At 37.9% G+C, this 17,200-nt stretch overlaps 1 protein-coding gene across 1 annotated transcript; it reads left to right on the forward strand.

The window, feature by feature from the left end:
- Positions 1–4,600: 4,600 nt before the first annotated feature.
- On the forward strand, positions 4,601–5,599 carry LOC133043373 (olfactory receptor 9K2). Its single transcript, XM_061124179.1, has one exon. The coding sequence runs from the start codon at positions 4,658–4,660 to the stop codon at positions 5,597–5,599; it is 942 nt and encodes a 313-aa protein (XP_060980162.1). The 5' UTR covers positions 4,601–4,657.
- The last annotated feature ends 11,601 nt before the right edge of the window (positions 5,600–17,200 follow it).

Below are 17,200 nucleotides of genomic sequence, written 5' to 3' on the forward strand. Positions count from 1 at the left end.
TGAGATACCACCTCCTGCCTATTAGAATGGCTATTATCAAAAAGGCAAGAAATGAGAAGTATTGGTGAGGATGTGGAGAAAAGGAAACAGAGTTTCGGTGAGAATATAAATTGGCTTAGCCACTATAAAAAATTATGGATATTTCTCAAAATATTAAGAACAGAGCCAGCATATGAATCAGTCATTCCACTTCTCGGTATTTACCAAAGAATATGAAAATACTAGTTGAAAAGATATATGCACCCTTATGTTCATCACAGTGCTATTTACAATAACCAAGATAGAGAAACAGTTTAAAGGCCCACTGATGGATGGGTAAAGAAGATGCGGTGTATATACAGAATAGACTTATATTCAACCATAAAAAAGATGAAACCTTGCCAATTGTGGTAACACAGATGGACTTAAAGGATATTATACTAAGTGAAGTAAGTTAGATAGAGAAAGACAAATACCATATGACTTCACTCATACGTGGAATACAAAAAAAAAAAAAAAAAAAAGCAAAAATCAAAATAGGTAAGCAAACCAAACCAATCAGAAACAAGCATGTAGATACAGAGAAGAGAATAGTGGGGGAGTGGAGAGTGAAATGGGTTCAGGAGATCAACTATATGGTGATGGAAACTGTTTTTGGTGGTGAGCACTGTGCTGTGTATATAAAAGGAGAAATACAATGTATTCATGAAACTTGTATAATATAGACCAGTGTTACCTCAATAAACAATAAATTAAAATAATAATATATTCTGAAATGCAACAGATATCAAAAAAAATTTTTTTTTTGATCTTTACAAGGATAGTCTTTAAGGCTAGTTTTTAATGCTTGTTCAAAACCAGAGAAGGCATTTCTTAGCTGTCTCCTTCTCTACTTCTCTCTAGTAAACTTCTAGTTGGTCGACAGTTGGCCTTTTGCTTTCATGGAGCTAACCATCTCTACTTCATTACTTATCACCAAATTATTTTTAAGTTTCAGAATTCACTTATGCTTGAACTTTTCCACACTTTGTTCTAAATACAGTTCACTTGCAGCTCTCTGTTACGGTACACTTTTCATTCTAGGCAAAACCTGTGGTTCAGTTCTCTGAGTGACACCTCTGATTCTGCGTATGGTCAGTAGCCGATGGTATTATTGCTCTTGGCACAGAAACTTCATCCTTTGAACTGAGGCTACTTAAATCAGCGCTCCAGTATTCTTGGTGTAACATGACAGAGGTCAAGCTTCTACCCTATGAATGGAGGCTGGATAAAAAAAGAGATCTTCAAGATATTTTAGCCACTCTTGCTTTGAATAGACTTTCTGCATTATTTATATCTTGGGGATAAGATATATTTGCTGCCTGATACTCTCAAGGTGATGGGCTTCCCAGGTGGCGCTAGCAGTAAAGAACTCATCTGCCAATGCAGGAGACGAAAGAGTGGTTCAATTCCTGGCTTGGGAAGATCCCCGGGAGGAGGGTGCAGCAGCCCTTCCTAGTAGTCTTGCCTGGAGACTCCCATAGACAGGAGAGGTTGGTGGACTCAGTCCATTGGGTTGCAAACAGGGGGACATGAATATAGCGAATTAACTCTCAGGGTGATATGGTCGCCTTTGTCTGGCACCGAGGGGAAGAGAAATTTGTGTATTTTTTCCTGCACTTGCTTGAGTGTAGGAAAGTTATGCTGTGCTGAGAGAGGAGAGGAAGGAAGTGGTCCTTGATCAAATAAGTGTGTGTGAATATTTATATTGACTTTATTCACAATATCTGAAATCAGAAAACACCTCAATTGCCCAAGATTTAAGAGTACCAAAATTTGGTACATATGTAAATGGAATACTCATCAATAAATAGAATGAGTTACTTATAGATATTACAAAATGAATAAATCTCAAAATCATTTTATTAGTGAAAGAAACCTGAGAGGAAAAGGTGCATACTATATGCAAACATATTTATATGCAAAAAAATCATATCACTGGTTAGCTGAAAATGGAGTTGGAAGCAGGCATGGTTAAAAAAGGGCATGATAAGTCTCTTGGAGGAAATACTCTGTATCTTGACATGGTGGTGGTTTCATTGATGTGTAAAGCTGGCAAAACTCACAGAAATGTATACTCAGTGAATACAGTTTGCTTCACACTATTTCTCAGTGAAGTGTTTGAGAAAAAATAATGACTAGAGCTGCAGTTTTAGATGTAAGGAGTTGTGTTTTAGAACTCTGACTCAGATATGTCTTTTTTTGGATTGGTGATTTTAAAAAAGATCTTTTTGGTCCTTCCCAAAGGATTCTCACAAGAAAACAGCACTTGTATGTATGCTGACTCCTATTAGACTCAGGCTGCTTCCATACATCCCCGCCCCCATTTTCTTTCTTTTCTTCTTTTCTTTTTTAAGTCTGAATTCCCTATGTTCTTCATGGATCTTGACTCTGGAGTCTAGACATCTTAGTAAAAATTTTATACTTCTTTCTTTCCCAGGAGGGCTATATCCCAGAAGGTAAAGGAAACCTCAATGCTGCAATTATAAAAATTAATACTGTTATGCCGAAGCCATTATGAAAACTGCTGCTGTTATTTGAGCAGATTATCAGAGATTCCAGATGACTCAGGGCCTCTAATTGGATGTCTAGGACAATCTATTTTTGCTTCTTAAAAGCATTCAAGCACTAGAGAATGCAGAAGAGGGACTATCCTATTGACTGATTCCTCAGACTCACTTTGCATAACTACGGAATATAATTCCTGGAAGCATTTCAGAGTTATCCAAGCATCACTGGAAAATACACTTGTTTTTCTTCTACAAAGAGCAATGACTTTTTCCAATGTCAACTACTAAAAGAAAGCCCAGTAGTTTACACAAAGCAGTAAGAAAAATAAGGCTATTTTCTCTAAGGGAAGAATATGGAACTGGGAAAATGAACATGCATTTGGAAATTTTGAGAGGAAAGGGGTTCATTTTACTTTGACATAATGATTTTTTAAATTATTTTTGTAACATAGTCATTAAATTCGTTTACTCTTTCTAAAATTAAAATAATAACAAGACAAAAACATCAGAATTCTGCTGCTTCTTTTTACAGAACATGACAAATTACCAAACAATATAAGGTAAGAGTAAATTTGAAAGCATGTGAGTTTTTGACAAATAATAAATCACCAACTGACTACTTGTCTACTGATTACTCTGGGAAAAACACTCTCCTTTTTCCAGATATAACTGTCTTTAGCTGTAAACTTATTGACATTAGAATGAGTTTGATAGGAATAAATCTCAAAAATTAAAATAATCTGGTCCCTTGGCTCTAGACAGGATTTTAAAGAAATATAAATAAGATACATTATCTTTCAAAAAACATTTTACAACTATGACAGTGTTTCCTTTCACTGTCTAAATGATTTATACTCCTAAGACCCTAATTCTGATCTATTTAAAATCTTGCCCCTTTATAATGTCATTATCTTCATATTTAATTTTTGATGGATCTGGTGAATAACAAAAATATATCAAGACAACATCATACCATTTTACTGAAAGTCATCTTTTCCTCACCAAAATATTAAACTTCTCTCAGATTTCTTTATCAAAGAAAAAGGTAATAGATATCACACAGTGATTAAGAGCATAGATTCTGGAACCAGATTTCTTGGCTTCAGATTTCAATTCTGACCCTAGTAGGTGTCTTTCAACATATTTTATTTCTTGGTACTTCATTTTCCTTACTGTAAACTGGGGAATACAATAACACTCACTTCATATTATTGTTGTATGTATTAAATGAGCTATTATGAAAGCATTTAGAGAAGTGGCCTATAAAAGATGCCACGTAATGTTTGCTATTATTATTGTTGTCTACACAGAATCATGTACATAAAGCCTTGGGGAAAAGAGTGATCTTATTTGAAGTGTCTAGTAAATGAACTAATGATGACTGTGAAAGTTATGTTCAGGGTAAATAAGAATGCAATCAACAATTTCTTCTTCATGTATCTTTTGTTCAGTATCCATTTCTAAATAATTCAATCTAGACAGAATAAGTCTCTCTCTTTACTATGAGCTGTCAGTTGAGGAAATGAAGGAAAATTGTTTTTATGAAAGAAATTTTGAGGCTCATCTGGAGAAATTCTAGCACACAACTGCTGATAATTTTTGTGTTTGGTTGCACACAACTTTTTCTTTGTGAGTATACAAGTTATATCAGAATCCATGGTTTCCATTATCCACAAAAAATAATTGCACCTTTTAGGGATGTTAAAATTCAATCATTTCCTTTGTATCTGCTGGTACTCTATGCCTGCCAAGCTAAGTTTTCCTAAACTAGACTACTGAAGCCCTTATCTCCAAACCCAGACTCCAAAATTGCTTCCAACTGTCATTTATTGAAATATTTGTGCTCTCCTGCAAACACTACTTCCTGACATTTCATTTATTGCATAAATCATGAGTTGGAAATATATACAGAAGTGATAGATATTTGGTGGAAAGACACTGTATTAGATTCAGAAGGAAAAGATCTAATTCCACCACTTGTATAAATTAGTAATTTTTAAGGTTAAAATAAATAATGATTGTAGAATAGCTTTGTGACTCCTAATACAATAAGAGGTGATTTGTAACTAGGATGACAGCCGAGAGTTCATTTGCTTGTTTTGCCTTCTGCCTCTCAGCAGGTTTCTGCCATGGGTGACAGAGAAACACGCAACCACTCAGACGTGACTGACTTCATTCTTGTCGGCTTCAGGGTCCACCCAGAGCTCCACATTCTCCTCTTCCTGCTTTTTCTGCTTGTCTATGCCATGATCCTTCTAGGGAACATTGGCATGATGGTCATTATTATGTTTGATCCCCAGCTGAACACACCAATGTATTTCTTCCTAGGCAACCTCTCCTTCATTGATCTCTTCTATTCTTCTGTCATTGCACCCAAGGCTATGATCAACTTCTGGTCTGAGAGCAAGTCCATCTCCTTTGCAGGCTGTGTGACCCAGCTCTTCCTCTTCGCCCTCTTCATTGTGACTGAGGGGTTTCTCCTGGCAGCCATGGCGTATGACCGCTTCATTGCCATCTGCAACCCACTCCTCTACACGGTCCAGATGTCAACACGTCTCTGTGTTCAGTTGGTGGCTGGTTCCTATTTTTGTGGCTGTATCAGCTCAGTTCTTCAGACCAGCATGACATTTACTTTATCCTTTTGTTCTTCTAGGACCATTGACCATTTTTACTGTGACACTCGCCCACTTCAGAGGCTATCTTGTTCTGACCTCTTCATCCTGAGAATGGTTTCTTTCACCTTATCTGGCCTCATTATCTTGCCCACCATCATAGTTATTGTTATTTCATATTTGTATATTGTGTCCACAGTTCTAAAGATACCCTCCACCGAGGGACGTCAGAAAGCCTTCTCCACTTGCAGCTCCCACCTGGGAGTCGTGAGTGTCCTCTATGGCGCTGTCCTCTTTGTGTATCTCACTCCTGACACATTTCCTGAGCTGAGTAAAGTGGCCTCCTTGTGTTACACCCTGCTCACTCCCATGTTGAATCCTCTGATTTACTCTCTGAGAAACAAAGATGTCAAAGAAGCTCTATACAAACTTTTGGAGAAGAAAAGTACTATTCTGTGATTTTTATTTCTCTTCCACTAATGAGTGGTGTCTGTTTATTTTGTATTCCTCTGGTCATCAATGAAATTGTTCTCCTGAGTATCATAGAACTGTTATCAAAAGCTTTTTAAAGGTAAGGTATTATTTCCATATAATACTTTATTTCCATGTGAGCATTGTCAAACATAAATATCTTGGATATTAGAGATGCTCTGGACATTACAGAAGCATTGTCCAAGATGAATCTTCACAGTAATCTCAAATAACAGGTTATTTCACAAAACTGATTTCTATTTGTTTTTATTACATTCTGCTGAACATTATTTTTATACATTATTATAGTGTTTAAACAATTATTTTGTCCAGTGTTAGTTTTGAAATGGCTCCTTCCCTTATACACAATCCCGATGGCTCAGACTGTAAAGAATCTGCCTGCAATGCAGGAGGCCCAGGTTTAATCCCTGGGTTGAGAAGATCTCATGAAGAAGTAAATGGCCACCCACTCTAGCATTCTTTCCTGGAAAATTCCATGGACAGAGGAATCTGGAGGGCTACAGTCTAGGGGTTACAAAGAGTCGAACACAAGTGAGTGAATAACACATTTTACACACAAGCATTGGATATTGTAAAACATGTCCAATTTACTTTTAAAGTAAATGGTTCCTGAATTAGTACTGATTTTTCTAACATGCTAAAGGGTTTTGACCTGAAACCGACCGCAAGATCTTTCTCTAGTAAATATGGGCTTGTTTGGGATCAGCAGAGAATTATAATTTGTGGTCTGTAATCATGGCGAGCCATATGCAAGTTTCTGCATGCCAAGGGAAGGAGAACCATTTTATAGGAAAAAAAGGAAGTTGGGAACTCTGTAGTGAACACATTCCTTGCTTTTTCACTGGCTGAGTCTTTGCCAGGGAAAAAGAGTAATCTTCTTGTAGTCCTTCCAAAGGAATAGATCAAAGCCTGAAAAACCCAGCATTGTTTCAGAGAAAAAAGCCCTGTTCACATTGATGCATGGCAAAAACTACCACAATACAGTAAAGTAATTAGCCTCCAATTAAAATGAATAAATAAATTTTAAAAATGGGTTGAAGGCTAGCCACCTTAGGAGAAGCAACCTCTGTCTGCACGTAACAGGCTGATCAGTTTCCATGGAAGAGTCTGATCTCAAATTACACCAAAGTGCCAAATGACTACTAGCCTAAAGAGCCACATATTAACCAGAAAGTCAAAACCTTAAATAGATCCCAAATAAAGCCAGAGTGCTTCAAATGCAAAGAGGGTGAAAGCTGAGTTCCAGGATAAACACATCTTCACTCTCCAGCATTGGTGAGTAAAACAGTAGTCAACAGTGGGCTCAGAAGAGGGTACTGCACCTGTTTGCACCAGCCCTAGTGCTGTTGGGAGTCATCTCTGGTCCCTGTGGGGGCCACTGAAACGTTGACCTGAAACAAAAAGACTGCCAGATAGTTCTCCAGCAAACATGCAGGGGAAGCACAGAGTTGCAATTCAAGGTCTGCCACCATGGCAAGACACAGTCAAGTTCCCAAATGACAATGGAAAGAGAAATCTTTTAAAGAAGAAGAAAGACTGAGCATGTCAACTACAAATTGGTATTTGCCATATACCTCTGTAAGGATTAGATCACGTACTGACACAGCTGTTGATTTTCAACACTCTTTGAATGGAGTTCAGGGTAGAGAACAGAAATGAGGCATTCTGTGCTCTGGGAAAAACTGGGAGAACAGGACTTCAGATAGATATTTTCAGGAGCTGATTTTATGAACCCAATTTTTGTGTATCCTCATATCTAGAAAAACACTAAAATCCATGGTGATAACTGTTCCTTGTAAGAAGCAGAAACCTTAAAAAAATGTGTGCTTAATTTTTGAACAAAAAAAAATGTGCAAAAAATATGTACACCCCTTCAACAAAATCACATCTATACTGACCATCTTTGGAGTAGTTTCTCAGAGCTATCTTAGGTGCTGTCTCCCAGACTATAGACTTCATTTTGCCCCCAATAAAATTTGACTCAAGACTGTCATGTGTGTATTTTTTTAAGTCAACAGGTGCTGTAGTGAAGAGAGTCCTTGATTTTTCCTTGGCTGAGTCTTTCATAGGAAAGAAGAGGAGTTTTTGTCCTTCCTATTGGGCTCTACTTTGTTGTAGGTGTGAAAACTCCCAACTTTGAGCCTTCAGTTCTATTTAATTGAGGTTTCTGTTTACTAATTTTTTATAAACTTTTTTGAATTTTTGCTTGAATCAACTATTTTATACATGTTGTATCAACAGGTAATAATAAGAGGGAACAAACAATAAGTAATCTTCACTTTATGCATCAGCTTGGGAAATTGTGTACTGAGTGTGTCAGGCATAGGGGAATGCTCTGAGGACCTGCTTGCTCCTGGGTCCTAATATAAAAAACCAAAGTGGGAGATAAGAATATATACAATTTTTGAGCAATCATTTCCTTAAATGAACCTTCATAATTTTTCCTATATTAATTATTTAAGGAATATTTAATAAAAGAATAGAAGCTAAGCAGTCGTCAAAATAGAATGTGATTCAAAATTTTCTTACTATGCCTCTGTATCTTCATTTGTTCTATTAATTTTATTTAATCTCTAACATCATCTGATCTTGTGGTAGGCTTAGGTATAAATAACCTTATTCTTTAGAGAACTTACAATTTAATGCTTGAATCAAATCATTGGTCATGTAATTGAAATCCAGAAATTTTATTTCATTGTTTAATGCACACAAAGAATAAATATGGAGGTTGTAAGGTGGGGTGCCTGAGAGTGGGTGTTTTAATCAAGGAAAGTCTTCTTAGGGCTATATGGAAAATATATTTGAAGGATGTAAGATTGGAGTCAGAGATACTGCTTTATCACTTTATGTTACTGATGGGGCTTGAAGTATGCCAATGTAATTTTTAAAAGGCTTATTTAAAAATATAAGTATAATACCCAGAACACAGTAACTGATTAGTATGAGAAGGATGCAGCAAAGAAGGTGTGTCTCATCATTTTGAATCTGAATAATATGTGTGGTGATGGTACAAGCCATAAAAATGAAGGAGCTCTTAGCAGGCTAAGAATAGAGGAGAATTTCCTTAAGTTGAAAAGTAACATCTACCAAAAATCTAGAGCTAAGTCATATTTATGGTGAGAAAGCAAAAACTTTCTTGCTAGAATTAGTAACAAGGCTAGGAAGTCCTCACTACAAAACCTTTTCAACACCCAACAGTAAGTCTTAGCTAATACAACAGATAAGAAAAGGAATGAAAAGTGGTATGGGCTGAATTATGTTTTCCAAAACTCAAATGCTTAAGCCCTAAATCCAGTACTATAGCATATGACTATAGTGTTGACTCTTGAACAACAATGATCTGCACTGTGCAGGTTCACTTACACACAAACTGCTTTCAAGAAGTGTATTATAATTTTTAAAAATATTTGCAACTATTTGAAAAAAAATTGCAGATGAACTATGTACTTAGCTTTTCTCCCAAGGAGCAAGCATCTTTTAATTTCATGGCGGCAATCACCATCTGCAGTGATTTTGGAACCCCCCAAAATAAAGTCTGTCACTGTTTCCATTGTTTCCCCATCTATATGTCATGAAGTGATGTGACCAGGTGCCATGATCTTTGTTTTCTGAATGTTGAATTTTAAGCCAACTTTTTCATTCTCCTCTTTCACTTTCATAAAGAGGTTCTTTAGTTCTTTGCTTTCTGCCAAAAGGGTGGTGTCATCCATATATCTGATGTTATTGATATTTTCCCCAGCAATCTTGATTCCACCTTGTGCTTCACACAGCCAAACATTTCCCATGATGTACTCTTCATATAAGTTAAATAAGCAGGGTGACAATATACATCCTTTTTTGATGTACTCCTTTCCTGATTTGGAACCAGTCTACTGTTCCATGTCCATTTCTAAATGTTGCTTCTTGACCTGCATACAGATTTCTCAGGAGGTTTCCCATCTCCTTAAGAATTTTCCACAGTTTGTTGTGATACACACAGTGAAACAGTCAAAGGCTTTGGCATAGTCAATAAAGGAGAAGTAGATGTTTTTCTGGAACTCTCTTGTTTTTTCCATGATCCAATGGATGCTGGCAATTTGATCTCTGGGTCCTCTGCCTTTTCTAAATTCAGCTTGAACATCTGGAAGTTCTCAGTTCATGTACTGCTGAAGCCTGGCTTGGAGAATTTTGAGCATTACTTTGCTAGTGTGTGAGATGAGTGCAACTGTGTGGTAGTTTGAATATTCTTTGGCATTGCCTTTCTTTGAGATTGGAATGAAAACTGACCTTTTCCAGTCCTGTGGCCACTGCTGAGCTTTCCAAATTTGCTGGCGTATTGAGTGCAGCACTTTCACAGCATCATCATTTAGGATTTGAAACAGCTCAACTGGAATTTCATCACCTCCACTAGCTTTGTTCATGGTGATGCTTCCTAAGGCCCACTTGGCTTCACATTCCAGGATGTCTGGCTCCAGGTGAGTGATCACACCATCGTGGTTATCTGGGTCATGAAGATCTTTTTTTGTATAGTTCTGTGTATTCTTGCCACCTCTTCTTAATATCTTCTGCTTCTGTTAGGTCCATACCATTTCTGTCCTTTATTGAGTTCATCTTTGCATGAAGTGGTCCCTTGGTATCTCTAACATCTTGAAGAGATCTCTAGTCTTTCCCATTATATTGTTCTAGTGTACTTTGCATTGATCACTTAGGAAGGCTTTCTTATTATCTCTCCTTGCTATTCTTTGGAACTCTGCTTTCAAATGGGTATATCTTTCTTTTTCTCCTTTGCCTTTTGCTTCTCTTCTTTTCTCAGCTCTTTGTAAGGCCTCCTCAGACAACCACTTTGCCTTTCTTATTTTTGAGGATGGTCTTGATCACTGCCTCCTGTACAATGTCACAAACCTCCATCCATAGTTCTTCAAGCACTCTGTCTATAAGATCTAATCCCTTGAATCTATTTGTCACTTTCACTGTATAATCGTAAGGGATTTGATTTAGGTCATATTTGAATGGTCTAGTGGTTTTCCCTACTTTCTTCAATTTAAGTTTGAATGTTGAAATAAGGAGTTCATGATCTGAGTCACAGTCATCTTTGGTGACTTTTTTTTTGTGACTGTATAGAGCTTCTCCATCTTTGGCTGCAAAGAATATAATCAATCCAATTTTGGTGTTGACCATTTGGTGATGTCCATGTGTAGAGTCTTCTCTTGTGTTGTTGGAAGAGGGTGTTTGCTATGACCAATGTGTTCTCTTGGCAAAACTCTATTAGCCTTTGTCCTGCTTCATTCTGTACTCCAAGGCCAAACTTGCCTTTACTCCAGGTATCTCTTGACTTCCTACTTTTGCATTCCAGCCTCCTATGATGAAAAGGACTTCTTTTTTTGGTGTTAGTTCTAGAAGGTCTTGTCTTCATAGAACCGTTCAACTCAGCTTCTTTATCATTAGTGATTGGGGAACAGACTTGGATTACTGTGACATTGAATGGTTTGCCTTGGAAACAAACAGAGATCATTCTGTTGTTTTTGAGACTGCACCCAAGTACTGCATTTCTGACTTTTTGGTTGACTATGAGGGTTACTCCATTTCTTGTAAAGGATTTTTGCCCACAGTAGTAGATATAATGGTCATCTGAACTAAATTCACCCATTCCAGTTCATTTTAGTTCACTGATTCATAAAATGTCAATATTCACTCTTGTCATCTCCTGTTTGACCACTTCCAATTTGCCTTGATTCATGGACCTAACATTCCATGTTCCATTGCAATATTGTTCTTTTAGCCTTGGACTTTACTTCCATCACCAGTCACAACTGGGCATTGTTTTCACTTTGGCTCCATCTCTTCATTCTTTCTGGAGTTATTTCTCCACTCTTCTCCAGTAGCATATTGGGCACCTGCTGACCTGGGGAGTTCATCTTTCAGTGTCCTATCTTTTTGCCTTTTCATATTGTTCATGGTGTTCTCAAGGCAAGAATACTGAAGTGGTTTGTCATTCCCTTCTCCAGTGGGCCACGTTTTGTCAGTACTCTCCACTATGACCTGTCTGTCTTGGATGACCTTACAAGGCATTGGTCATATTTTCATTGGATTAGACAAGGCTGTGGTCCATGTGATCAGTTTGATTAGTTTTCTGTGATTGTGGTTTTCATTCTGTCTTTCCTCTGATGGATAAGGATAGGAGGCTTATGGAAGTTTCCTGGTGGGAGAGACTGAATGTGGGGGCAACTGGATCTTGTTCTGATTGGCGGGACCATGCTCAGTAAATCTTTAATCCAAAGTTTCTGTTGATGGGCAGGGCTGTGTTCCCTCCCTGTTGTTTGACCTGCAGGCAAACAATGATAGGAGTAATGAAGATAATGGTGACCTCCTTCAAAAGGTCTTTTGCATGCCCTGTTGTATTCAGTGCATGCAGAAGGCCACTGTCGACCCAGGCCTCTGCTGGAGATTCCTGGACATTCACAGACAAGTCTTTATTAGCACACAAAAACACAAATCTATCACAAAATGTTAAAATTTACCAAAACTAATGAACACAAATCCTTATAGGCCATAGTTGCTTCGTACAATTCCCAGTTGAGAGGAATGTAAAGACCCTAAGAATGCAGTATTAAATCATAAGTACATGAAATTGACTGTGGTGCATATTGTATTATTGTCATAATTTTGTGCTCCCTCCTGTCGCTATTGTGGTGAGCTCGAGTGCTGTGAGTATCCACTTAAAACACTACATGATACTAATCATCTTCATGGGATTTGTTAATCTCTCCAATAAACTGGGTACCACAATAAAAAGTGATATGTCCCACTTCTTGTATATTTTTTCATCATATTTAGTGTAATACCTTGAATATTAACACCATTAGACTCCTATGAAATGCTACTAGTAATGCTGGAAGTGCTCCTAAGAAGCAGAGAATAGTCATGACCTTACAAGTAAAAGCTGAATTCCTAGGTACCTACTGAAGACTGAGGTCTGTAGCTCTAGTTGCTTGCCATTTTAAGATGAATGAATCCAGTGTAAAGACTATTAGTTTTTAAAAAAGAAATTCATGAAGCTGTAGCTTCCTGTAGCTATGCCAGTAGGCATTAAACTTTGCATTTTTGTGAAATACCTTACCTTATATTAAAAATGCATCTTTTACTGGGTGCAGGATTGCCAGGAGAAAGACATATATCTATACATTCTAATATGATTGGAGAAAAAGTAAAGTCATTATATTACAACTTTAAGCAAAAGAAAGGTGAAGGATTGAAAACTGGTGAATTTGATGACAGCAAAGGATGGTTTCATAATTTTAGAAAAACGTTTGGCTTAAAAAGTGTCAAGATAACAGGAGAAGCAGCTTCTGATGATTAATGAGCAGCAGAGGAGTTCCAAATGCCAAGAAAATCACTGAAGAGAGAGGATATCTGCCTGAACCAGTTTTTAATGCAGATAAAAGTACCCTATTCTGGGGGAAAAAAATCTCACTTATGAGTGAGGAACAGAAGTGAGAACCAGAATTTAAGGCAGGAACAGATAGGCTCACCCTACTGTTTTGTGCTAATGTATTCAGATTTATTACATATAAAACTACTAATCCCCAAGATTTAAAGGGAAATGTAAACTGCAGCAGTAAGCCTTCGGGTTGTATAGCAAGAAGGACTAGACAAGTACCCTTTTCTTTTCTGCATTGGTTCCATGGATGCTTTGGTGTTAAGGTAGGAAGTACTGTGAAGGTATGCCTTAACTTTTTTTTTTTTTTTTAAACTGGACAGTGTCCCTGGCCTCCCAGAACTCCATGAGTTAAATACCAAAAGTGTCTACTTGCACCCTTAACACAACATCTCTATTTCAGCCCCTAGATTGGGAGGCATATTGATCTTTAAGGCTCATTACACATGATACTCTACAGAAAATATTGTCAATGATATGGAAGAGAACTCTGACAGAGAGAACACCATGAAAGTCTGAAAGTATTATACCACTGAAGATGCCATCATTGTTATAGAAAAAGCTGTGAAAGCCATCAAGCCTGAAATAGTAAATTCCTGCTGGAGAAACTGTGTGCAGATGCTGTACATGATTTTACATGATTTACAGCAGAGCCAATCAAGAAAATCATGAAAGATATTTAGGATAGGGCAAGTGGTGAAGTGGGTATTTTGTTTCAAGGTATTGATGTTCAAGAACATTCAAAATTCAAGAACTGCTAAATACCCCAACAAAGGAATGAACAGAAGGTCTGACGGTGGTGAGTGGCTCTCAGTCCGTGCCGGATGACCAGGAAGAGGACGCAGAAGAAGCAGCGCCAGAGACAAGTGACATCAGGCAATCGGGCAAAAGGACTCCAATAATTTAAGACTGCTTTGGACTTCTTTTATAACGTGAACCCTTCTATTATTGGGTTGGCTAAAAAGTTCATTCTGGTTTTTCTGTACACTGGTATGAAAAACTGGAATAAACTTTTTGGCTTACCCAATACATTACGAATTACATTCATAATGAATTACACTATGGAGCTTCCCTTGTAGCTCAGTTGGTAAAGAATCTGCCTGCAATGCAGGAGACTCAGGTTTGATTCCTGGGTCAAGACAATCCCCTAGAGAAGGAAATGGCAACACATTCTTGTATTCTAGCACGGAAAATCCTATGGACAGAGGAGTTTGGCAGGCTACACTCCACTGGGTCACAAGAGTAAGACACGACTTAGTGACTAAACCACCACCACAGTATATGTGGGCTTCCCACGTGGAAGCCCTGAGTTGAGAAGACCCCTTGGAGGAGGAAATGGCAATCCATTCCAGTATTCTTGGCTGGAAAATCCCATGAACAGAAGGACATGTAGGGCTACAGTCCACGTGGTTGCAAGGAGTCAGACATGACTTAGCAATTGAGCATGAATGCATGGTATGTGTACCTGTCTCTCTTGTAATTAGAGAAACTGCATATTACCATCATAGGTAGGTGGGTTTTAAAAAATGTAACAATGTTTCTAATACTGTATTATAACTATGATTATAATACTGCATGTTTTAAAAACTTTATAATAATTCATTGATTAGTTGCATAGGTTGGGCTAGCATGAAGCAATTATACTGACTACAGAATTCTCATGAAGCATTCATGTTGTGCTTTAGTTAACAAAACACCTGCATTGATACAGGTGAAAGAATCCTTACACCTGTAAATAAATGCGAAGTCCTTTTTCACATTATCTTTTTAATATTTTTTTATCTTCTCATTTTTGATGTCTAGTGTTAGTAGTATGAATAACATACAGTGTTTTGTATCATATAGAGCCCTACTGATGTAGGATTGAGAGATTATTTGACAGATGACCATTTGTTGATTGATGTGCATCTATAAGTTTCCCTACTTGGCAAATTGCCTCCAGTAATTCTTCTTGTTATATCATTTTAAAAATATTCAGGGACATATTTTGCTCTACAGTCCAATGCAATTAAATTTGTCCTTTAGGGGGACAATATAAAGAATGCATGAAATTCAACAAAAAAACCCAAACAAATTGATTAAAAAATGGGCAGAGACATAGAGAAGGACTTGTGGACCTATTAGGGGAAGGAGAGGGAGACAAACTGAAAGAGTAGCATTGACATATACACACCAACATGGGTAAAATATCTGGAAATATCTGTATAGCATAGGGAATCCAACTTGGTGCTGAGAAAGCTGGAATGGGGAGTTGGGAGGGAGGTTCCAGAAGGAGGGGATATATATATACTTAGAGCTGATTCATGCTATTGTACAGCAGAAACCAGCACAACATTGTAAAGTAATTATCCTCCAATGAAAAATAAATAAAAAAAAAATGCCTCACCCAAGGGCAGGGTCAGCAACCGAGAGGAGCTATCCTGCATCAGAGGTAAGGAGCAGTGGCTGCGCTTTGCTGGAGCAGCCGTGGAGAGAGACCACACGTCCAAGGTAAGAGAAACCCAAGTAAGACGGTAGGCACTGAGAGAGGACATCAGAGGGCAGACAGACTGAAACCACAATCACAGAAAACTAGCCAATCTGATCACACGGACCACAGTCTTGTCTAACTCAATGAAACTAAGCCACGCCGTGTGGGGCCACCCAAAACGGCCAGATCATGGTGGAGAGGTCTGACAGAATGTGGTCCACTGGAGAAGGGAATGGCAAACCACTTCAGTATTCTTGCTTTGAGAACCCCATAAACAGTATGAAAAGGCAAAAAGATAGGACACTGAAAGATGAATTCCCCAGGTCGTTAGGTGCCCAATAAGCTACTGGAGAAGAGTGGAGAAATAACTACAGAAAGAATGAAGGGATGGAGCCAAAGCAAAAACAACACCCAGTTGTGATGGAAGCAGGGTTCGATGCTGTAAAGAGCAATATTGCATAGGAACCTGGAATGTTAGGTCCGTGAATCAAGGCAAATTGGAAGTGGTCAAACAGGAGATGACAAGAGTGAACATCGATATTCTGGGAATCAGTGAACTAAGATGGACTGGAATGGGTGGATTTAACTCAGATGACCATTATATCTACTACTGTGGGACGGAATCCTTTAGAAGAAATGGATTAGCCATCATAGTCAACAAAGGAGTCCGAAATGCAGTACTTGGATGCAATCTCAAAAATGACAGAATGATCTCTGTTTGTTTCCAAGGCAAACCATTCAATAACATGGTAATCCAAGCCTATGCCTCAACCAGTAATGCTGAAGAAGCTGAACTTGAACAGTTCTATGAAGACCTACAAGACCTTTTAGAACTAACACCCAAAAAAGATGTCCTTTTCATTATAGGAGACTGAAATGCAAAAGTAGGAAGTCAAGAAACACCTGGAGTATCAGGCAAGTTTGGCCTTGGAGTACAGAATGAAGCAGGACAAACGCTAATAGAGTTCTGCCAAGAGAATGCACTGGTCATAGAAAACACTCTCTTCCAACAATAGAAGGGAAGACTCTACACATGGACATCACCAGATGGTCAACATCGAAATCAGATTGATTATATTCTCTGCAGCCAAAGATGGAGAAGCTCTATATAGTCAGCAAAAACAAGACTGGGAGCTGACTGTGGCTCAGATCATGAACTCCTTATTGCCAAATAAACTGAAATTGAAGAAAGTGAAGAAAACCACTATATCATTAAGGTATGACTTAAATCAAATCCCTTATGACTATACAGTGGAAGTGAGAAATGTCTGATAGACAGAGTGCCTGATGAACTATGGATGGTGTTTCATGACATTGTACAGGAGATAGGAATCAAGACCATCCCCAAGAAAAAGAAATGCAGAAAAGCAAAATGACTGCCTGAGGAGGCCTTACAAATAGCTGTGAAAAAAAGGGAAGTGAGAAGCAAAGGAGAAAAAGAAAGATATACCCATTTGAATGCAGAGTTCCAAAGAATAGCAAGGAGAGATAAGAAAGCCTTTCTCAGCAATCAATGTAAAGAAATAGAGGAAAACAATAAAATGGGAAAGATTAGAGATCTCTTCAAGAAAATTAGAGATACCAAGGAAACATTTCATGCAAAGATGGGCTCAATAAAGGACAGAAATGATAGGGACCTAATAGAAGCAGAAGTTATTAACAATACATATAAGAAGTGTACAAA

This window comes from Dama dama, chromosome 22 (assembly GCF_033118175.1).
Source record: "Dama dama isolate Ldn47 chromosome 22, ASM3311817v1, whole genome shotgun sequence".
NCBI classification, from domain to species: domain Eukaryota; kingdom Metazoa; phylum Chordata; class Mammalia; order Artiodactyla; family Cervidae; genus Dama; species Dama dama.